Raw genomic sequence first — 23,566 nt, forward strand, 5'->3', positions numbered from 1 at the left:
AGATTTACACTTAGTTTCGCCGAAATCTACAAGCTCACAGCGTGTCGTGGCGCCCAAGACAAAAAAAAAGAAAGAAAGACACGCCATCTCCGGTTTACTTCCCGTATCTGCGTGCAGTAGGTGGCCGCCTTTTTAGGAGACCGGAAGCAGGTTGGACTCTAAAATGGAGTAAACGTGAACACAGCTTCTGAACCATTCTTTAGCCCCATGGTCACTTAACTAAATATTGGACCCAATCGCCCACAAGCCACACAATCTTCCCAAGATTTTCATACTAAAATGGCTTTTTTTAGAGAGACAAATCGGCAGAAAATCAACTTTATTATCGACCTTACTTTTTCCCAGCAACACACTCTTGCGGGATCTAGCGCCAGTAAACATACGATGTTGCCGTCGCCCACTAAGGAGACCATTTGTAGGATTTGTGTACCATGTCACCTCCAGTGGCTCCAATTGGGAATGGTCTATCTTTCTATATCAACCGTCTTTGGTGGCGCGACACGTTGTGAGCTTGTAGATCGGCTATTTTGGGGCACGCAACCATGTATAAATCAGGCATGAGTAGTCTCTGTGTGAGGAATTATGGAATTATAATTGCATTATGGAATTACATTATGGAATTACCATGTGTTACCGTGCGTGCATTGTTTTGAAAGCGGTGATGGACAATTATGCAAGCCTCTGAATAAATTAGTTTTGGTTCACTAACAATCTGAAAATATGTTGTTTACAGTAAGATTGGGCTTGGATGGAGGTTTGGGAGATGTGTATGTCCCAGCATGTGTGTCTCCACTTAGCCTGGTCTCTCACAAGGTATCAGTTCCAGGTGTCTCTTCAATCCATTCTAGTCGGAATCAAAGCAGGGATTTGGGGATTATGTGGTCGACGACGTACAACTGGAAATTCAGAATTACATGAAATTCATACGACCAGAGCAGACTTTCAAACCTGAGTTGGAAGAGAAGAAAGTTTTGAACTTGAACTCAATGTTGCATTTTATCTATTTCTTTTGCCAGGTCGTCTGATCTTCGACAACTTGAAGAAGTCCATCGCCTACACCCTGACCAGTAACATTCCAGAGATCACACCTTTCCTTCTGTTCATCATCGCCAACATCCCCCTGCCTCTGGGAACCGTCACTATCCTCTGTATCGACCTGGGAACTGACATGGTGAGGATGGATTGATTGATTGAATACTTTATTAGAGGGAAATGTAAACGGCACAAGGTACAGTCAGACATTTAGGCTAAAAGGATAACACATCAAAGGATAATAAACAAATAAAAATCATGGGGACTTGTTTCCATTGTGGTCCTATGAGCTAATCCCTACAATGTAGCATTTTTCCAAACAACTTTCTGGCCAGAATACCTAGTCAAAACGCTTGCAAATTAAATTTTGAACAGTATTCACATTGAGGCACACTGATCGTGTAATGCAAATCTTTAAAATCTTGTGAAGAATGCTGTTAACACAGAACATTATGGTATCTGTCCATCTTGTGGACATTTACGACTGATCTCTTGTCTACTGCATCTTTGAAAGGGACCAGAATGATGGATTAATATCCAATCAGTTATTTTATCTGACTAGACTTTTAATGTCGGCATCTCTGATTCTGTTATAGAGCCACTTGCAGACTTTGCTGACCGGGTTTATCCCATTTAGACCTGAGACAGATTTTAAAAACGCCTTCTAAATCCTAACCTAAGTTTTCTGAAAAAAATTATAATAAAATGTGTACGTTGTCTTTTCAAAAATAGCAGATATACAAGCTTGATGCGCGGCGAGCTTTGAAAAAATCTCAACATGTTTGGAAAGTTTTGAATAATTTATGATCTTTCTTTTTTTGATAATAAATTCTCTTCTGGGGGTCCAGATGGAACAAAATATTTTCACATGGGGATCCACAGCAAATATATATCAATCTGGGGGTCCTTGACAAAAGAAAATATGACACGGATGCTTTCCCGGATTGAAGGGTATAATATGGTATAGGCTTTCCAGGTCTAAATGAGTTACTTGGTGCTTTGTCCTCTCAGGTCCCTGCCATCTCCCTGGCCTACGAAGCAGCTGAGAGCGACATCATGAAGAGACAGCCCAGAAACCCCAAAACAGACAAACTGGTCAACGAAAGGCTCATCAGCATAGCTTACGGACAGATCGGTAAGTTCTCTCTAAACCAGTGGTTCTCAACCAGTGGATCCATGAGGGGGTTCCAGGTGGTCCCCTGCTAAATGATGGAGAGTTGGTAACCAAATGGACCCTTATAGATCTTTAACTTTTGAGAGTGTAAAATGAAACCAAATGGACCCTTGTGGGTCCATTTGGTTTCATTTTACTCACAATTAGAGACTGTAGAAGGGTTGTTATTTTGATCAACGTTTGCCTGTTATCTCTCCTATGGTACCAACATCAACACAGTTTGGAATTGTGGACAAAATCTTATCCAACGACAACAAAATATTCTAAGTCAAATTATTATATTATTATTATATATCTAAATCTCATCAAATGGTGGTCCGTCGCTCAAATGCCGAATAAATAATGGACCTTGATATGAAAAAGGTTGAAAACCACAAACAGTCAGCGAGAGGTCATTAGTAAATGCCTAAATTATGATGCCCCAGATGACTGTAAAGTGACAATTTAAGGACTTTTAAGAAAAACTTAAAAACTTAAAAGATAAACTAAATGAAATGAAAAAAGACCATTACCGCATCAAAAGTTATCAACAAACTATACTATAAAAAACTGGTCAAACATTGGCCAAATTGTCAAATAATATAAGAAAGAGGCAAAGATTGTGAAAATGGCTGATCTGCAAGCTGTGAGGCGCTGTGAGCTAGTAGACAAGCCATTTTCACAATATTTTATCTGTGGAACCGAGTCAAACTAAATGTAATGCCTCAACTCCTACGATTCCGTGCTTGTCAGGGTGGGGGGGGGGGTCGCCAGTTCAAATATGATTATTTTGGGGGTGTCACGGCCTGAAAAGGTTGAGAACCACTGCTGTAGCACAAACGGTATAGCGTGCCGAAAACAACAGATGAACTAAGTAAGTGCAGTTTGTAGTTAAAGTGTCAGACAGAGTTGTTGTACTCGCCCCAAGCTCCACCAAACATCAGTGGAAGGGTGCCAACAGCCAAGCTGGCACATGAGGACAAATGCTGCGTCGGTCTGGATAATATAGAGCTGTGTGTTGGCAGCTCTCTGCATGGTACACAGAAAACAAATGAAATTGAAGTAACTCTCACCAAAACACTGTAAAAACTACAAGAGCGTTAAACACTTTATATTTAATTTATTGGACATACCATTGATTACTCCATAATGGTTCAACAAGTACTGCAGGCCAGTTTCATTGCATTATTATCTGTCGGGACACCTGAAGATGACAGGCTTTGTTGGCAGTAGAATAGAAGTGGCCCGGGAGCTGGCCTCTGTGATGCTGACAGCTGTGGATGACGGCTGCCTCGTACATTAGGGAGGCAGTGGGCTCAGGCGGTACAGTCTGGAAACCACAAGGTTACTGGGTTCAATCTCCAGCTCCCCTTTTTGGGTTAGTATCGAAGTAAACAAAAAGGCTGGTAAAACGAGGCTGGTGTCGGAAGTGTCCTTGAGCAAGACACTGAACCCCTAACTGCTCCTCCAGCCTCCAGACTCTGTGTGTGTGTGTGTGTGTGTGTGTGTGTGTGTGTGTGTGTGTGTGTGTGTGTGTGTGTGTGTGTGTCTCGTGCGTGTGTGTGTGTGTGGTACATTGAAAAGCTCTCTGGAGAAAGGCTGACCATATTAGATTAGATTGTTCCAGGAAGGCTCAATCAGTGTCTGGGTGGTCCTGAGATAACTGGGAGAGAGGCATGCACCAGAAATAGGCTGCCGATGATGGCTAACCAGAAATAGGCTGCCGATGATGGCTAACCGTGCGTGTGTGCGTGTGTGTGTGTGTGCGTGCGTGCGCGTGCGTGTTCCTTGAGTGATGACAGGCCGGTATCTCAGGCTTTTCGTTCTTTACCCCTCTTTGGTATTGAAGCCAACAATAGGTTTGACCTTCCCACTCCCCTTAATCTTCTCATAAGAGTCTCCTCTAAGGGCCTAAATTCCTGTTGAACAACACGTCTCCTTGTTTTTTAACCCGTGACTCGACCCTTAAAATATTTATTGTATGATTTTTTTAATGTGAATTTGGGAAAGGGCAATTCCACTTTTACAACATATTGCATGAATGAAAGGCTAAGACCTTTTGTTGTAACCTACAAAAGTCTCTTAACCCATTAAGACCTGGAACGCATCTGTGTCACTTTAGATTTCTTTGGCTATTCAAAAATAGCAGATATACAAGCTCATAGCGCGGCACCGAGTGCCGCGCTATGAGCTTGTAGATCTGCTATTTTAAAAAAAATGTTTTTAAGAAAACATTTGTAAGAATCGCCTCAGGTCTTAATGGGTTAAAGTAAGTCAAATCCCTTAAAATGGTTACAGACTGTTTTTAAAACGAGGACAACCGCTGCGGGATGCGTTCTACTGGAACATCCCGTATAAATGATGTTTTATATGAGCCCCAGAGCCCAGAGTTCTATATGTCATTCCTCTGTTAATTCCTGTGTGTTTTCCTTCTCTCTCTCTCTCTCTCCTCCAGGTATGATCCAGGCCCTGGCAGGGTTCTTCACATATTTTGTCATCCTGGTGGAGAACGGCTTCCTGCCCGCCACCCTGCTGGGCATCAGAGTGGACTGGGACAACAAGTTCTGTAACGACCTGGAGGACAGCTATGGACAGCAGTGGGTGAGTAACGCTCATTAGAATAATAATACATACCATTTATATAGTGCTTTTCTGAGTGCTCAACGTAAAGGTGTAAAGCAAAGGTAAAAAAAGGGGGTATTAGGTAGGGAAGGAAGTCTGAAAAGGTGGGTTTTGAGTGGTTTTAAACATGGCGAGGGAGGGGGCAGCCACGAGAAGACCCTGTCACACTGTCATAAAATAGCTGATCTACAAGCTCACAACGTTTTGCAGCATGATGTGTTGTGAGCTTTAGATCTGCTATTTTCGATATATGTACAGGGTTAAAGTAGTTAAACTGGTTTTGATGCCAAACACGATGTTGAATAAATGTGAATAACGATAGCATAATGTTGTGTTTTCCATCATCGCACCAATGTTTTTTTATTTTTTTATTAATTAAAAACAATTGTGTGTGCGCAACTGGTCTCTCCTCCTGGCCTCCCCCCTAGGCTAACATTTTTCCTGCAGGAAACCCTGCTTAAGTACGGTACTTGAGCTGATGCAGTCATACAAGTTAAAAATCCTAAGTAAAAAAGATGAGAGTTTGCTGATGGAACCAAATCCTTTTTCACACTCTTGGAAAAAGATTTTACTGTGACTCACTGAGTTGAACTGTGTCGCCCCTATTCACTGTGATTGGGTGTCTGTCGTAAATGAGTTCTACTGTGTTGTCGTTGTTGTTCCGTCACAGACCTATGAGCAGAGAAAGATCGTAGAGTTCACGTGTCACACGGCGTTCTTCGTCAGCATCGTGGTCGTGCAGTGGTCCGATCTGATCATCTGCAAGACCAGGAGGAACTCCGTCTTCCAACAGGGCATGAAGTGAGTACGGCTACGGCTCTGCAGACAGTTGTTTAGTTTAGTTTGTAATGTATGCAGTGTTGATTTCGTCGACTCAAACTATGATGAAAATTCTTCGTCGACTACCTTTTTTCACTGAAGAAAACTAAATAAAAACTACGTTATGAGGACTAAAACTAAGAGTAAAACTAAAGACTTGACAATTTCATCAACAAATAAAAACTAGACTAAAATGTTAGGGAGGGACTAGTGGAGAAGAGATCCAGTAGAACTAAAAGAATTTGTAAAATACAAGTTATTTTATGTCTGGTTGTGCTCGGGCACGCGTTGTGAATTGTAAATCGACTATTTTCAGCATGCAAGCAATTGTAAAATCAGCCATTACGACGCCATCAAGGCCTGCCAAAATACATTTTAGTCGACTAAATTAACTGTAGATTTAGTCAACTTTATGATATTTAGTTGACTAAAACTAGACAAAAACTAAAACATTTCAGATGTCTAAAATATGACTAAAACTAAATGGAATTGTATTCAAAAGACTATTGACTTGTCTTGTAACAAGATTAGAGGGAATCTAACAAACACAATTATGATTTTTTTTTCTTTTTTTTTCATTGCATTATTTAGAAAATATGGTATTATATAGATATATACATCATGGTATAAAATGTTTGTGTGAACCCGGGGGTCTGGTAGGGGGGTTAAGAAGCGACCTGGGTCTTGCAGCCACAGGACCGCCAGATCAGAGGAAGAGACTGTCACAACTGCCAGCAGGCAGGCTATACAGTACATGACTATACTGACGAACAATCTATGTACTGAAAAGACACTTTTGTATGAACTGTGGGGAATTTGTATGAACTGCTTGCCCACACAGTGATGTGATGTAATGTCTCTTACCTCTGAAAAGCTTGTTTTAAAAAAGATTTTAAAAAAAGACTATTGACTAAAACTAAATCAAAATTTGATGTCAAAATGAACACTGTTCGTATGGCTTGGCACTGCAGGAGTCTGGTCTATAGACCAATTATTAGTTTACCAACATTGAGACTGGACGCACAGGTGATTGTTTCATGCAATCAATTCCCAACACATTGTTTTGGGGTGCGCTGGTTTCAGTTCATTCAACCTCCTCTTGTGTGTTGGCTAGTGAGCCGCGTCCTACCGAGACGTGACAGAATGGGTTTCATTTGGTGCCGGCCTGCGCGTGCATACTGGTTCTTATCAGTGTGACGTTGTCTGTTAAGGGGGGTCTATAGAAAACCTGTGAGTACGCGTCCGAAATGGACGTGTTTCGCCTACTCAGGTCCACTCGGGTTAACTGACAATCCTCTCTGTTAATTTATCCATGCATGACTTTATGTGTAACTCCTGAGTTTACCCTCCGAGTTAAATGAACACAGAGGATTGTACAGGGTATCTATAAGACGGTGAGGAACAGTGCTTGATGAGCTGTCTGTGGTCTCTCCTCCAGGAACAAGATCCTCATCTTTGGACTGTTTGAGGAGACGGCCCTGGCTGCCTTCCTGTCCTACTGCCCTGGCATGGACGTTGCCCTCAGAATGTACCCCCTAAAGTGAGTCTCTCACACACGCCTCACAATGTACCACAGACACGCATCTCACAATGTTTCATAGTCAGAAAATAAGAAGAGCATTCATTCCACTGGCAAATGTGATGTTATGTGGCATTTGTGCAGAGAATCGATTGAAACACAGAATGGAACCAATCTATTTCTCTCTTTCTTATATCTCTCTCTCTCTACCTCTACATCTCTGTCTTACATCTCTCTCTCTCTCTACATCTGTCTTACATCTCTCTCTCTCTCTCTCTACATGTGTACACTCAGGATGTTACAATGTATGTTGACAGTTTTCACAGAATATAATTTACTGATATATTATTACTTTGACGCTGATTTTAATTTTTTCTTATTTATTTTATTTGAATATGCTCTAAATAAATAAATGAAATGACAAAAAAGTCTAGAGAACGGACCATGAGTTGCGTCATGTCTTTTCCAAGTAAAATTGCCCCGTGGTTTCTGATCTGTGTGTGTTTTTGTGTCTCCAGACCCAACTGGTGGTTCTGTGCATTCCCTTACTCCCTACTCATCTTTATCTATGATGAAATCCGTAAGCTGATCCTCAGACGCAGCCCAGGAGGTGAGAAACCACAAGACTCGTGTCACACACACACACACACACACACACACACACACACACACACACACACACACACACACACACACACACACACACACACTAGCCAGATCCCAATACTCGCATCTGTTCCTCATGGCTGCGTTATGGTGAAATTGGTGCCCATCTATGTCACCATCTTGTGAACTTCACATAACGTCAGTGTCGCTTGCGTTATGTGAAGTCCACAAAATGGTCACATATTTCAGCAGGTCACCAACTTCACTGTGACACCGCCACGTTGGAGGATGGAGAACGAAGGCAGAAATTAAGTATTGGCAGTATCTGTTTTGGCAATGACACAAGCGTTATTTGATTTGATCACAAATTACATTTCAACACCTTCTCTAAATGGAACTTCAATCTAAAAAACAATGAAATACAAGGAATTAAACATTGTAATAAAAAGATCTGACCCAATACGTGAAACTAAAGCAATATAATTATTCCAATAACCAATCAGAATCTATTCATGTGAACACTGTTGATTTGATTTTAACCGTGATTTTGAGTCTTCTGTTAAACACATTACCATCAGACTCTAGTTTTAGACTTTTAGATCCGTGGGCATAGGGTTCCAGAGCTTTGCCCCATTTAAAGGAGTAGTTGACCCCCAAAAAACACTTATTTTCTATCAATTACACACCCCACTGTTTTTGTCACTTTCCTGAGCCAATAATTATGATTGGGTGGCTGCTCAGTAGGAGACTCTTTGATTCTCTTACCGGATATCAAACTATTGGATTAGGAATGCGACAAACAAAATAAAATCTCCATGAATTCAAGGCTTAATTGATAGAAAATCTAGTATTTTTGGGGGGTGAACTACTCCTTTTTAAGGGCTGTTCCCACTGAGAACTACAACTATGAAAATATAGTTTTAAAAGTCAAGTGGATGGCAGAGTTCACACCAACTATATACAAAACAATACAATGATGTAGTGCTCAGTGTGAATGGTGCTTTACTGAGAAGGCAGACTGTCCAACTGTGTTCTTGCACTGAACAGAACTTGTATCTAACGTCCCTTCCCCTGCATGTTTTGTTTTCTCTCCCTGTGTGCGTCCCAGGTTGGGTGGAACGAGAGACCTACTATTAAGAGGGTGCCCCGGCGATCCTCCTCCTCCTCCTCCACCACCCGTCCCGTCCCCATCTCCTCCGTCAGCCTGCATTCTCCTCCTCCTCCCCTCCTCCAGTCTTTTTAAATTCTCTCTGCATGAAATATTTTGTCTTGCTGCTCGGAAAAAAACGAAAACAAGTTTTAACCTGTGATGGGAAGAAAAAAAAAACCCAATTGGAAGGTGTTTTTTTTATATTAGAGCAGTGGTTCTCAAAGTGGGGTCCAGGGACCCTCATGGGACCGGCCCTTGAGAGGGGTCCATTTGGTTCCTGAGTTATGGGGGTCCTTTAAATGGAAAAAGTTTGAGAGCCACTGTTGTTAGAGAATGCTTGATACTACTAATAGACAAACACTGAGACTGATGATGTTGTTACCATGCTAATGATGTTGTGAGCACACTGACAATGCGTGCCTTGTTTATGAAACAGGACCAATTTTATACATGTTTTTAACAGTTCTGAACGTTCAATAAAAATACGCTCGAGTCAGGTCCCACCTGGGTGTCGTGTGTCACCTCATTTTGGTCAGTGTTTCTTTTCTTTTGCAAAGCTGCACCATGTAACTTTCCTCTTCTGCCCTGGTTTCCAGCACTGAAATGTTTTACTTAAAAAAATCTACAATGTAGTACTACAACAATACAAGAGTGAGCCTGATCCATGTTCAAATCCCAGGTCTCCTAGTTCAATGCTGGAGTACTTTGAAAAAAGTTTAGTAAAGTGCATGAGCCAAGTGCCTTTCTCTTTAGAATCATAGTTTAGTCAGTATCACAGTAGTAGGTTTATCAAGTATCATAGTAGTAGGTTTAGTCAGTAGGCCTATCATAGTAGCAGGTTTATCAAGTAAGTATCATAGTAGGTTAGTCAGTAGTAGTATCATAGTAGCAGGTTTATCAAAATCATAGTAGGTTCGTCAGTAGGCCTATCATAGTAGCAGGTTACTGTCAGTAGGCCTATCATAGTAGCAGGTTAGTCAGTATCATAGTAGCAGGTTTACAGTATCATAGTAGCAGGTTTATCAAGTATCATAGTAGGTTAGTCAGTAGGCCTATCATAGTAGCAGGTTACTGTCAGTAGGCCTATCATAGTAGCAGGTTAGTCAGTATCATAGTAGCAGGTTTATCAAGTAGGTTAGTCAGTATCATAGTAGCAGGTTTATCAAGTAGGTTAGTCAGTAGGCCTATCATAGTAGCAGGTTACTGTCAGTAGGCCTATCATAGTAGCAGGTTTATCAAGTATCATAGTAGGTTAGTCAGTAGGCCTATCATAGTAGCAGGTTTAGTCAGTATCATAGTAGTAGGTTTAGTCATCACAGTAGCAGGTTTAGTCATCACAGTAGCAGGTTTATCAAGAATCATAGTAGCAGGTTTATCAAGTAGTATCGTTTAGTCAGTATCATAGTTGTAGGTTTATCAAGAATCATAGTTTAGAGGAAGTGCCATGCATGTTTTTTGTGTGTGTGTGTGTTGTTCATCAAAGAGGAGAGGAATGAAGACGACAGCACGGCAGGCCTGAGGTTGGGCTCGGGCGGTCCTCCATGCACTGCTTGGGTGACCAATCCTGGTTCAAATGGCAAGAGACAATCTTTACTGCCTTCAAATGGCAAGAGACAATCTTTACTGCCTTTTTTGTTTTCATTGTCCAGCACCAGATCTTACACGCCTCCTTTCTTTAACATACAATTTGATTGACTGATCTGATCATAACATTACAGCCAATACCTTTAATTATGTGATGGACTGGCATTATCATCAGTCTGAGTTAAAAGTACAATGGCAGCTTGTGATGGACATTTTCATCAATATTCTATTTTTGCCACAGACATACAAAATAAATGATCTGAATATATATTTTTTTACAAGAAACTCCTAAATGACAAAATAAATGATCTGAATATATATATATATTTTTTACCAGAAACACATAATGAACTCCTAAATGTGCTAGACATTTTACAATGATAGCATATCTACATTAACCACTGAATAACAAAGAAATATATCTACATCATTTTCGAAATGTTTCAAATTATTTACGCTTTTTATTGGAAAGAAACCATGCAACAATGACTGTCCTTAGTTTGATCAGGTTAATGTTGCATTATCGGCGGTGGCTCACGTCAATTTGAACGTCTTATCTGAATGACAGATGCGAGAAACCATGCAACAATGACTGTCCTTAGTTTGATCAGGTTAATGTTGCATTATCGGCGGTGGCTCACGTCAATTTGAACATCTGAATGACAGATGCAATGGCTTACTAGTCCAGCCAACAACCCCCTGCACCAAAGAAGCTAGCTCCCTCAGTACAGGAAGTTGTGGAGAAATGGGACGCAACAATATAATGCTACACAGTCGACTTTACCCTTTCCTTCACACAGAAGCACTAGTCGAAGCAACATGTAAGCTGAACCCTCTTAAAGGACGACTTCACCTATCTTCATATAATTGGTCCTCACTAATACTCATGATAAAATGGTCAAATTTTTTTCTACTTGGTCTGTGTTTCATAGGAGGGCTGTGGACAGTCCAGAAACCCGTCTACCAGTGACATCATCGTTTTCCAACAAGATTTCCCTTTTTTTATCTAGATTTTTATTAACGCGAGAACAATGGCTTCTTTTATTGCATTGCAACTTTCCAGGAATAGAAAGCCTGCCGTTTCTATTAGCTTGGATTCCCCGTTGATGATGTCACTGACGGGACTCTGAACTGTCCACAGCCCTCCTCTGAGACACAGACTGATTAGATTTTTTTTTTACCATTTTATCATGAGCATTAGTGAGGACCAATTATATGAAAATCGGTGAAGTCGTCCTTTAAATAATTATGCGTCTCACTCAGGACGTCACGCTCTACTACCCTCTAGGGGCTACAGAAGCACTGGTGAAAAGCAACACAGACAGCACTGAAGAGTAGCCGGTACTAATAGCGAAGCGGACTAAGTCAGAGTACAAGGCCTAGAAGCGTCCATCTCTGGGGCTCGTCGCACTAAGGGCTGCAAAGGGTTCGAATCCTGGTTTGCACCTAAGTCAGAGTCACCAAGCCTAGTACACCCGAGTTGCTACCGCTTGCCGTACTAAGTTCAAATCCAGCTAAGTCCCATAAAGCAAGGTACTGAAGATTGTCCCGACCATGCGAGAGCGGGGAGGGCGGGGGGGTTTATTCCCCCTGGTTTCCAGACAATAAAGGGGAGGGGTTATAGAAAAAATATGAATGGACAGCTGAAAGATTGAGAGAGGGATAGGGTATTTTAAATCTTTTTGTGCATGGAATGCGAAGCCCGTTTTTGGAGGATTTCCCCAAATCTCAGCTGTTTATTAGCGTTTTTGTGTAAAATAATGTCGCCATGGTTACGGGGCTGCCCAGCTATGGGACGAACTGCCTCCCGGGTTGATGATATCCCCCCACGGATAGTCACTCTACCTCAGCTCAATGGGTAGAGTGACTGCCTGCTCCAACAGTGTGTCTGACAAGTCAAATATATGGCATCAACATAGAGATAAGGGGGAGGAAATAAGTCATAGGACAGTTACCCTAATCTGCAAAGATAATAATTAGTAATATAAATGCCTCCCAAATTCATTGGGTTAGTCATATTGACATGTTTTGTTTGTCTTAGACAAGGAGCACAATAGAAATAAGTCACATGACTTTATTAGTTTATATCCTTGCCGAAAAGCATGTAAGGTGTTTTTTTCTTTTAAAGTAGGCTAAACTATTAAGATCTGAGGCTGATTCTACTAATTCAAATATTATACTTTTACTCCACTACAATTATTTGACAAAATGTAGTTATTATTATTACAGAACATACATTAACATCATGAGCTTGTAGATTTGCTATTTTCAAAGGATTTCTGCATAATGAGTACTTTAAGTACATTTTGAATTCCGGACATTTACTTGTCACAGAGTATTTCTGTATTGATACTTTTTCCACCGATGATTAAATGCAAGTAACTTGGATAACAATGACATGACCCAGATTTGGCTCAACTAAGGGAATGAACTCGTTCTCATGCTATTCATCAAGTGTGGAATGCCCTACCAAAAGGAGTAAAGGAGTGTAAAACCCTACTCACTTTCAAAACTGCCCTGAAGATACACCTTCAGGAGGCTGCAATTCGAAAATGGCCCCTGTCTAAGTCTTAACCTCCCCCCTCTTTCATTTTCCTCTTTTGTATATATATTTTTTCTCTCTTCATACCAGTAACCTGAAAGCTGATTGTATGACATTGTGTGTATGACATTGTGTATATCTGTCTGTCTCATATATGTCATCATGATTTGTGTGCATGGGGTTCTCATCTTAAACAAGCTGCGTGCTTAGATGTCATCATGATTTGTGTGCATGGGGTTCTCATCTTAAACAAGCTGCGTGCTTAACTGAGTCTTCCAGTTTAGTAGACCGTGAATTTTGTACTTCCATGTACTGTGATTCTCATGTCTTACTAAATAAAAGTACATCAATCAATGACTGAAAAATTTAGGCTATTTTATTAGTTAGGGGAAACAAGAGTTCACATTATATTATTATAATAGAGGCTACCTATACAACAAGAGAGACTAAAATGAATTGCCGTCTGATATGATGTAAAAACAAGAAAGCATTTGAATAACGAATTGGATAATGTTTTAAACCATAGCATTATGTTATCCTAGAGCAGGGGTCCTCATAGTACTACAGGGGGTCAGCGAAAATAGCCGATCTACAAGCTCGCCCTTGTAGATCTCTTACCAAGTAGCCTACAGATCCAAATGTGACGGGTGGAATAAAACTTGGACAATGTTTAGCTGTCCAAGAGGTTTGTCGGAAAGAAACAGGAACATTAAGTCAGTCAGTAAAAGCTCTCATTCTGCAATGACTGTGCTTAGTTTGATCAGGTTAAGGTTGCATTGTCGGTCACAAGCATCGTTGACAAACTGGAATAGTAATGCTCTCGCCGAGCCGGAGTCGAACCCCTGACCCGCAGCTAACCAGTCCGGCCAACAACCCCCTACGCCAACAGATAAGCTATCACGCTCGGCGGAGTATCACACTCACCGGAGGAAGTTGTCATGACCTGGTGAGGCTACAGTATGTTACTTTATATGGTAGCCTATAGTATAGAAGCAAGCAGAGCCATATTGAATGATTTGTGCTGCAATGTTTAGTGTAGATCGTTTCAAACTCCACTCACTCTTTACACTGAACCTTTCCTTTACAGAAGCACTAGTCAAAGCCAACACAGAAAGCAGTGAGGATTAGCCGGTACCTATAGCGAAGCGGACTAAGTCAGAGTCACCAGGCCTAGTACACCCGAGTTGCTACCGCCTGCCGTACTAAGGGCCGCGGGTTCGAATCCTGGTTTGCACCTAAGTCAGAGTCACCAAGCCTGGCAGACCTCGATTGCTACCGCTTGCCGTACTAAGTTCAAATCCAGCTAAGTCCCATAAAGCCAGGTACTGAAGATTGTCCTGACCATGCGAGAGCGGGGAGGGCGGGGGGCGTTTATTCCCCCTGGTTTCCAGACAACAAAGCGGAGGGGTTATAGAAAAAATATGAGTTGTCAGCTGAAACTTTACAGAAAGATTTGCTTCAGTGGTGGAAATAAGAACTCAAATCTTTTCTTACGTAAAAGTATCAATACTGCAATGAATTTGGGTAGTGTAAAAGTACTAGTGGGCAGAATAACTGTCTAACATGTGTCAAAGGCTTTTGAAAGTAGCATATCTACAAGCTTGTGACGCATTGTGAGCTTGTAGATCTGCTATTTTCAAATAGCCAAAGTTTATATAGAGCGTAGTTTATATAGAGCGTGTGTGTTGCTACTAACGTGGGGCGGGACACACATCATCCACCAGGGGGCAGTACATTGGTACCAGATGGGTTGGGACCGCGCGTCATGTCGTGGATTTGGACTCTTTGGTCTGACCTATGACCTCCAGGGATCAAGGGTCACAGAGGCACGCAAGCCTCCACGCCACGACAAGGCAGAGTCCATGTGGAGGGAGGGTCTGTCCACTTGTTAACCACTTGAACCATTATCTTATACTTTGGCTATTCAAAAATAGCAGATGTACAAGGCACAGAGTGCCACCCTATGAGCTTGTAGATCTGTTATTTTTTTGAAAAGTCATGTTTTTTTTTGCAACTCAAATCTTTGCATCTGGGATTCTATATTTTTGAAAAAACTTATGTTGCTATAATCAGTGGTTCTCAAACTTTTTCATGTCAAGGACCCCCAAAATGATATGTATTTGGTCACGGACCCCCATCTCAAAATATGATAGAGATATATGCTAACTAATATAATAGAAGATATATGCTAACTAATACAATATAACAGAAGATATATAACAGAAGATATATGATAACTAATATAATAGAAGATATATGATAACTAATATAATAGATTATAACTATTATAATAGAAGATATATGATGATATATAATAGAAGATATATGATAACTAATACAATATAACAGAAGATATATGATAACTAATATAATAGATTATAACTATTATAATAGAAGATATATGATGATATATAATAGAAGATATATGATAACTAATACAATATAACAGAAGATATATGATAACTAATATAATAGAAGATATATGATAACTAATATAATAGAAGATATATGATAACTAATATAATAGAAGATATATGATAACTAATATAATAGAAGATATATGATAACTAATATAATAGAAGATATATGATAACTAATATAACAGAAGATATATGATAACTAATATAATAGAAGATATATGATAACTAATATAATAGAAGATATATGATAACTAATATAACAGCAGATATATGATAACTAATATAATAGAAGATATATGATAACTAATATAATAGAAGATATATGATAACTAATATAATAGAAGATATATGATAACTAATATAACAGAAGATATATGATAACTAATATAATAGAAGATGATAACTGATGGAGCTGTTTCTTCTTATGTTTATAATATTTTTATTAGGTTTTTTCAAAAGAGACAAGACGTAAAAGAGAAAAAAAAAGGATAAACGAAGACAAAAAATAGAAATAAAATAAAGAGACAGGGCACAATTTCAAAACAATGATGGGTCATTGTAGTACATTTACACTGCTAGATAAATAATAATGATAATGTAGAAAGTGGAAAGGCATACAGTCATCAAATAGGTTCAGTGTGATATTTGAGCAAGGTGATCTAGAAGTGGCTGCCATATATCATAAAACTTGTTTGAATTGTCCATCAGGTCATATCGAATTTTCTCCATGTGTAATATACAGGTAAGTTCAGATAACCAAGTCTTAAAGTGTGGCACAACATCAGATTTCCAGAGTCTTAAAATCATTTTTTTTGCAATTACCATTCCATACATTATTGTGCTTTGTACAGAGGCATTATGATTTGACAATAAGCGATAGAAACCAAACAATGCGATCTCTGGGTCAGGTTTAAACACACATCCATACAAAACAGAAAACCATTTAAATATATCACACCAAAAAGAATAAAGTTTTGGACATGTCCAGAAGAGGTGGGTCAGAGAGGCTTCTGCCATTTTACATCGGTCACATAGCGGGGAAATGGTTGGGAATATTCTGTGTAACTTTGTTTTTGAGTAATGGAGTCTGTGCATCACTTTAAATTGTATTAGTTGAAGTCGAACATTAACAGAGCATGATTGAATTCTACAGAGACCCTCCTCCCAGACATCATCCCCAATCTGTATGCCTAGTTCATCCTCCCAGGCATTTTTCAATGAGTGTGTTGCAAAGTTTATTTGCTCAGAGAATGTGTTTACCAATTTGGAAATTATCTTTTTTGATTCAGGTGGACCTAATAAAAGTTTATAGAGTGACCTATCTACAGGGAGAACCTCAAAGTTAGGAACAGATTGACGAGCATAATTTCGTATTTGTAAATATCTGAAAAAGTGTGTAGTGGGGAGGGAAAATTTGTCTTTCAACTGTGTGAATGAAGCAAACTGCTTATCAATATACAGGTCTTGTAAGGTGATTATACCTTTAAGCCTCCAGCTATTAAAGGATACGTCTGAGAGAGATGGGAGAAATGCATGATTATTATGTATTGGGGTATGTATGGACGTGTCTGGCATTTTAGTGAATTTTTTAATTTGTTGCCAGATTTTCAAACAATTTGAAATAACAAAATTGTCCATCTTGGTGTGAGTGGGAGTTCTAGGAGCTGAGAAGAGGAGTGCTGGAAGAGAGGTCTTTTTAGTGTCATTCTTTTCAATGGTAATCCATGAAGGAGTTTCGGTGGGGACCTCTACTTTGTAGCCATCCTGCCAGTACGCAAGGGCCCTTACATTTGCTGCCCAATAATAATGCAAAAAGCATGGTAACCCTAATCCACCCATTTCTCTAGGTTTGTATAGATGTGTCTTTGATATTCTATGAGCTTTAAACCCCCAGATAAATGGCATAGTTAATGAGTCCACTGATTTAAAGAAAGATTTTGGCAAGAAGATGGGAAGGTTTTGAAAAAGATATAAAAATCTTGGGAGGGAAACCATCTTGATTGCATTTATGCGACCAACCATGGAGAGAGGAAGAGTCCTCCATTTTTCAATATCCCCCTTCAATTTCTCCACTTTTTCAAGAAAGTTCATCTTAATGATTAATTTAGGGTTTTTTGGTAGGATTACCCCTAGATATTTCACTTTGTCTGTGGTTTTAAAAGGAAGGTTATGCAAAAATTCACTGTCAAGCTCAGCACCTATTGACATAAATTCACTCTTCTGCCAGTTAATTGTATATCCCGAGACCTCACCAAAGGATTTAATGAGATCTAATAGAACAGGAATAGACTGCTCAGGCTGTGATAAATAAAGAACAACATCATCAGCATATAAAGATATGTGATGATCTATGCCCCCTATTTTAATGGGTTTGATGAGTGGATGGTTCCTAATGCTAATAGCGAGTGGTTCTATGGCGACGGCGAAGAGGAGCGAGCTGATGGGGCAGCCTTGGCGTGCGGAGCGATGTAGTGTAATAGGTGCTGATCTATCCTGGTTAGTGAGGATGGAGGAAGTTGGATGAGCATACAGTATTTTGATCCATGAAACAAATATATTTCCAAATCCAAATTCCTCCAATACCTTGACCATGTAGGGCCATTCCAGTTGATCAAAGGCCTGCTGTGCATCCAAGCAGAGGACAGCCAGTTTAGAGTCCTTCTTGTACCTACGATACATGATATTCATTAGCCTTCTGACATTAAAGAATGAGAGTCTGTTAGGGACAAAACCAGTCTGATCAGGGTGTATAATAGAGGAGATGTGTTTGTTTAACCTGCCCACTAGTATCTTTGTGAGAATTTTCATATCTGTATTCAGTAGAGCAATAGGACGATAAGACGATGGTTCAGCCTCATCCTTGCCGTCTGGAGCTGTTTCTTCTTATCACCCACACAAAGTACCAGACACTTTCATAAAAGGCGACAAAGAAAAGCAGACTCGAAGACAGGCAGCCATTGGTTATAACGATTATATTATATCTTTAGTCAGACATGAGAGACATGGGAAGGTTACAGTATCACAGGTGTTAACGCATCATCGGTCGGGTCTCTCTCAATGAGAACAGAGAAAGCACTGGATTTTAACAGCATCCGTTAACATAAACATATGACATCATGGAAGACAGATCGAGCGTCCAGCTATCGGAGGGGTAATCCTGCCATTGGTGGAGAGTGATGATGCTAGTTGTCGTCAGATGAAGATGAGGATGGTAGATGAAGATGATGATGATGGTGTTGAAAGTTTTTAACTAAAATCTTTGCTTCTGGGGATTTTACAAATGTCTTCTAAATCCTAACGTACTTTTTATTTATTTTTATTCTTTTTTACTTATGTTGCTATATTATCAATGGTTTTCAAACTTTTTTCATGTCAAGGACCCCCGAAATAATATGTATTTGACCGCGGCCCCCCTCCCATCTAAAAATAGTTCCAGGGACCCCCAGAAGCAAAGATTTTAGTTAAAAATGTATATAAAAGATTTGCACAATTTTTCCGGACTTTTCTAATCTCTACAAGCAGATCTACAGGCTCATAGCACGGCACTCGGGCGCTATGAGCTTGTAGATCTGCTATTTTTAAGTATAAAATGAAAGATGCTTTCCTGGTTTTAATGGGTTAAAGGTAGGGTAAGTGATTTTCTTTGGTTAAAATAAGTGTTAAATAGCTCTATATTCTGATAGTACTCATTGCTATAGTGTTTGTTCAGTAACAGGAGTCTCCATGTCTCTCCCGCTCTGTATTAACAATGTTATCCAATCAGGATAGAGAAAGCAGTCAGGATACAGATTAAACAAATGAAATTGGAAAAGTGATGACACAAAGAAATGAGCAGCCAAAATTGTAACACAATACAAATGAAGCCGATAAATGGGTACTCTCTCCTGATTGGCTGAAAATGTGTATTTCAGGAGAGATGGGAGACCCCTGTTACTGAACAAACACTCTATGGCAACAACGAGGAGCGTCACTGCTCCACAATGTAATGAGTACATCCATGAGTATTGCCTCAGGTGCCTCCCTAGGCCGGACTTGAACCTGTGGCCTTGCATGCAGAGTTTGGAATTGAACCTGTGCCTCTGGTCGCCGTGTGGCCCTATGCCAAAGACTACAGAGGTGTCCACCAACTATACGTCTTCAAAACATGCTTCAGAGTGAAGAAGCAGGAGGATTTGAACTCTCGACCTTTGGTACAGTGTGTTAACACAGTAAGCTACCATGCTGCCTGCTTCAAAGCAGTTTTCATTCTGCTTTAACTAACAACAAACGACGATACAAACAAAAGACATGTCAATAATAAATATGCAGTTAAAATGTTTTAGTTTTTTCTCTTTGCATGGTTTGTTGCTTGTCTAGATGTTTGAATGTTTATGGAAACAAGCCTGTGTGTTTAAAAATGTGGGGTTCCCCTAGCAAAATTTTTTTCAGACTTCTGGGGGATTCTACAAATGTCTTCTAAATCATACCATTTTTTTTGAGAAAAAAAAACGTATGTTGCTATAATCAGTGGTTCTCAAACCTTTTCATGTCAAGGACCCCCAAAATGATATGTATTTGTATTTCTAGAGTCTATTTTCAGTCAGGACACCAATGGGGAAGGTTACAGGACATCATCTGTTGTGTTTGCTGGCTGTGATAGCAGCAGTGCTGGTGGGACAGTGAAGGACTAAAGGCATGATGAATAAATCCGGAAAATGTGTCGGCGAATAAACTAGTAATGTACTGTGGTAGTTGATGCTTCATTCATACAGGTTGAGGCTATACATTTGCTGTGAAAAATCAACTTTATTTCCGAAAAGGTTTACTTTTTATTTATTTTTATTGAGTACTTTATTTAGAAGTTTGTAGAGAAAAAAGCCACATGGAAGTACAGTTCAAAATACAAGGTCAACTAAATATGATCAACTAAAAGTGTCTTGTTTCAATTCATGGAGACATTAAATGACAGATACATGACAGATACACTACTATGCAGAACATCATATAAACAGATATATATACAGTAAACAGTTCGGGGCGGGGGGTTATGACTTTTACAGGGGCCAGTTTAGAAGCAGCCTCATGAAGGTATTCATTTAGGGCCGTTTTGAAAGCGAGTAGGGTTTTACACTCCTTCACTCCTTTTGTGTGTGTGTGTGTGGGGGGGGGGGGGGGGGGGGCTGTCAGAATGTCAGGACGGTAATCCTGGAGACTGATGCCATGGCGTCTCATGATGATATGGTGCTATGGAGACACAAAGAGACTCCTTTGTCCGCTGCCTACCGGTCGTCATCAAATTATTGACTTAGGAATGAGACAAAAACAAAAAATCGCCATGAATTCCAGGCAGTGTAATTGATAGAAAAGAAGTAATTTTTTGAGTGAACTATTCCTTTAAGGCCTACGGTGTCCCTCCCAACTTACTCCGGACAATAGAGACCATGTACGCAGGAACAAGGGCCAAGCTGGTGACCTGGGATGGCAACAGTGAGGAGTTTGACATCCTGGCTGGGGTACTGCAAGGGGACACCCTCGCCCCCTTCCTCTTCGTCATAGTCCTGGACTTTGCGCTCAGGATCTTGGCTTCACTCTAACGCAGGGGTCTTCAACGTTTTCAGGCCAAGGACCCCCTAGCTGAGAGAGAAATGAAGCAGGGACCCCCTCTATATTGTATAACATTGTGTTTGAGATTAAACTTTTTTTTTTTTTACTTGGTCTGCTCCATTTTCCCTCGACAACTATATCCCTGTGCCAAAAATAGCAGATCTACAAGCTCTGCGAGGCGTTGTGAGCTTGTAGATCTGCTATTTTTGGCTAAAGTTCTCCCCAGAATAGGGATGCTAGGGTTCAAGTGGTTAATGTAAAAAAGAAAAATCATATCACACAAAGATTTGGCGGCCCCCCTGTAGTAACTCTGAGGACCCCCTAGGGGTCCCGGACCCCCTGTTGAAGACCCCTGCTCTAACGCCAAGGAGGTCGAGACGACGCCCCCACAGTAGTCCTGCTCTCCGACCACGTGGAACAAGCACAGGAGCTCCTGAACAGAGTGGAGTCAAGGTTAGATAATAAAGATAATAAAAAAGTTAAAAACTCTAAAAACACACTAAACATACATAAACAAGAACATAGATATAGACACGGTCTCAATATCCAGGTAATAATAATAGTATAAGTACCGTAATTTCCGGACTATAAGCCGCTACTTTTTTCCCATGCTTTGAACCCTGCGGCCTATACAATGGTGCGGCTAATCTATGGATTTTTACAGCTAACGGCCACTAGGGGACCTTCAAAATCTATGGATTTTACACCTGTGGCTTATAGTCCAGTGCAGCTTATATATGTACACATTTGTTTTTTTCCCTAAATTTGGCTGGTGCGGCTTATATTCAGGTGCGCTTTATAGTCCGGAAATTACGGTATAGTGTCAGTGGTAGAGTGAGCCAAGGTTGGCCTTAGGCTAAATGGCAAGAAAACTGAGGTTATCACCCATAACATCCTATCAGAACATCCACCTCTGACAACAACAGGAGACACTGCTCTCTGAAGGAAGTCAAGGACTTCAAGTACATGGGCTCAGCTGAGCGAGATCTTAAAGTGAGGAAGACACTCGCATGGAGGGCCCTGAACGGCATTGGCCAGCGTATGGAACTCCAACCTCCCCCAACAAATAAAACTCAGCTTCTTCTATGAAACGGTAGAGTCTGTTCTCCTATATAAACAGCCAATGCTGGACCCTGAACATCAGCAAGAGTGAACATGTTACCAACAAGAATGTGTATGAGGGAACACCAAGGCTGAGACTCTAGCAGGACACGGCCAAAGACATCAAGAGCTGCTCCAGCCAGTAAATTGGTGTTGTTAGGAACCAACACACGGGCACCGGTCACGAGGACGTCTCACGTTCACCCATTAAAAGCGGCAACGCATCTGTGTAACCACTTAAACCATTACTTTATACTTTGGCTATTCAAAAATAGCAGATCTGCAAGCTCATAGCGCGGCACGAGTGACGCGCTATGAGCTTGTAGATCTGCAAAAAAAAAATATCGTGAAAGTTTGTGCAAACCTTTGAATATATATATATATTTTTAAAGCAAACATTTTGAACTCAAATCTTTGCGTCTGGGGGGTCCCTGGAACAAAACATTTTCAGATGGGGGTCGGTGGCCAAATACATATAATTATGGGGGTCCTTGACATGTAAAAGTTTGAGAACCGCTGATATTATAGCAACATAGGTTTTTCATATAACTGTTAGGATTTAGAAGACATTTTGTAGAATCGTAACCTCAGGCCTTAAAGGGGAATACCACTAATTTTCAACATTGAACTATGTCTTTAATACACCTTAGAGCTGATGTGTGGAAATAAGAAAAAAAGTCCACCCCCCCCCTTCTATGTTGTCTAGAACTGGATAATTGATTGAGGTCATGTGATCAGTTATATACGCAGGGTGTACTTTTGGCTGAGGGGGCGTAGCCAAATGTTCAATGTTGAAAATTAGTGGTATTTCCCTTTAATGGATTAACATATGTGGATGTACTCAAGAGAGATGCAGGGGCACAGAACGAACAAACTAACTGGCCAGATGTATGGAGAACCGGGATGACTGGAAGCAACGATGGGAGGGCTTGTCTGAGGAACCGCCTGGAGAGAGAGAGTCAACATGTACAATAGCAGCGCCCTGACTCTGTCTGACCTTAATCAGTATCATTGGTAACACCCGTGAAGGAAGTATACTGACGTGGCCCAATTTCATGCCAATATGGCTGCCTATTAAAAAGGGTTGAGAATCACTGTTGTACCGTACGCCGAAAGAGCCCACAGCCATCTCATTAGCTATAGCAGATCTTTAATTAAAGACATCTAAAGAGCCCGGGGTCCGTTCATTGTGTTACGACGATACTACAATAATTATTCCTCGGAATACAGGTTCTGTGGCAGGATGTATACGGCACAACCCATTCTATTGTTCATTTACAGACAATAGAGTCTGATTCCCTCATAGTCTTATAATGGGGCTCAGGATGCCTCAGGTAGCCTACAGTGGCAGCAAATATTAATTAAACATGCGTGACATTTCACACACACGCACACACACGCACACGCACGTATGCACACACACACACGAAACACG

General features: G+C 40.4%; 2 protein-coding genes across 4 annotated transcripts in view; one reads left to right on the plus strand and one right to left on the minus strand.

Moving 5' to 3' along the window:
* LOC308080271 (uncharacterized protein) overlaps positions 1–23,566 on the minus strand; it is a 193,304-nt gene that overhangs the window by 53,866 nt on the left and 115,872 nt on the right. The window lies entirely within an intron of this gene.
* The window catches only part of LOC308080264 (sodium/potassium-transporting ATPase subunit alpha-1-like), a 377,427-nt gene that overhangs the window by 20,704 nt on the left and 333,157 nt on the right, over positions 1–23,566 (plus strand). For 2 of the 3 annotated variants that reach the window (XM_080422050.1, XM_080422051.1), the window contains exons 15-17: positions 1,017–1,171; positions 2,044–2,167; positions 4,641–4,786. In XM_080422050.1, the coding sequence (XP_080278176.1) occupies positions 1,017–1,171; positions 2,044–2,167; positions 4,641–4,786 (425 nt within the window). Of the gene's footprint in view, positions 1–1,016; positions 1,172–2,043; positions 2,168–4,640; positions 4,787–5,477; positions 5,609–7,064; positions 7,167–7,663; positions 7,756–8,859; positions 9,388–23,566 lie in introns of those variants that run through there. The other variant, XM_080422052.1, reaches the window with a different exon arrangement.

The sequence above is a fragment of the Gymnoscopelus braueri genome (genome assembly GCF_963280865.1).
Source record: "Gymnoscopelus braueri genome assembly, chromosome: 24".
Classification (NCBI taxonomy): domain Eukaryota; kingdom Metazoa; phylum Chordata; class Actinopteri; order Myctophiformes; family Myctophidae; genus Gymnoscopelus; species Gymnoscopelus braueri.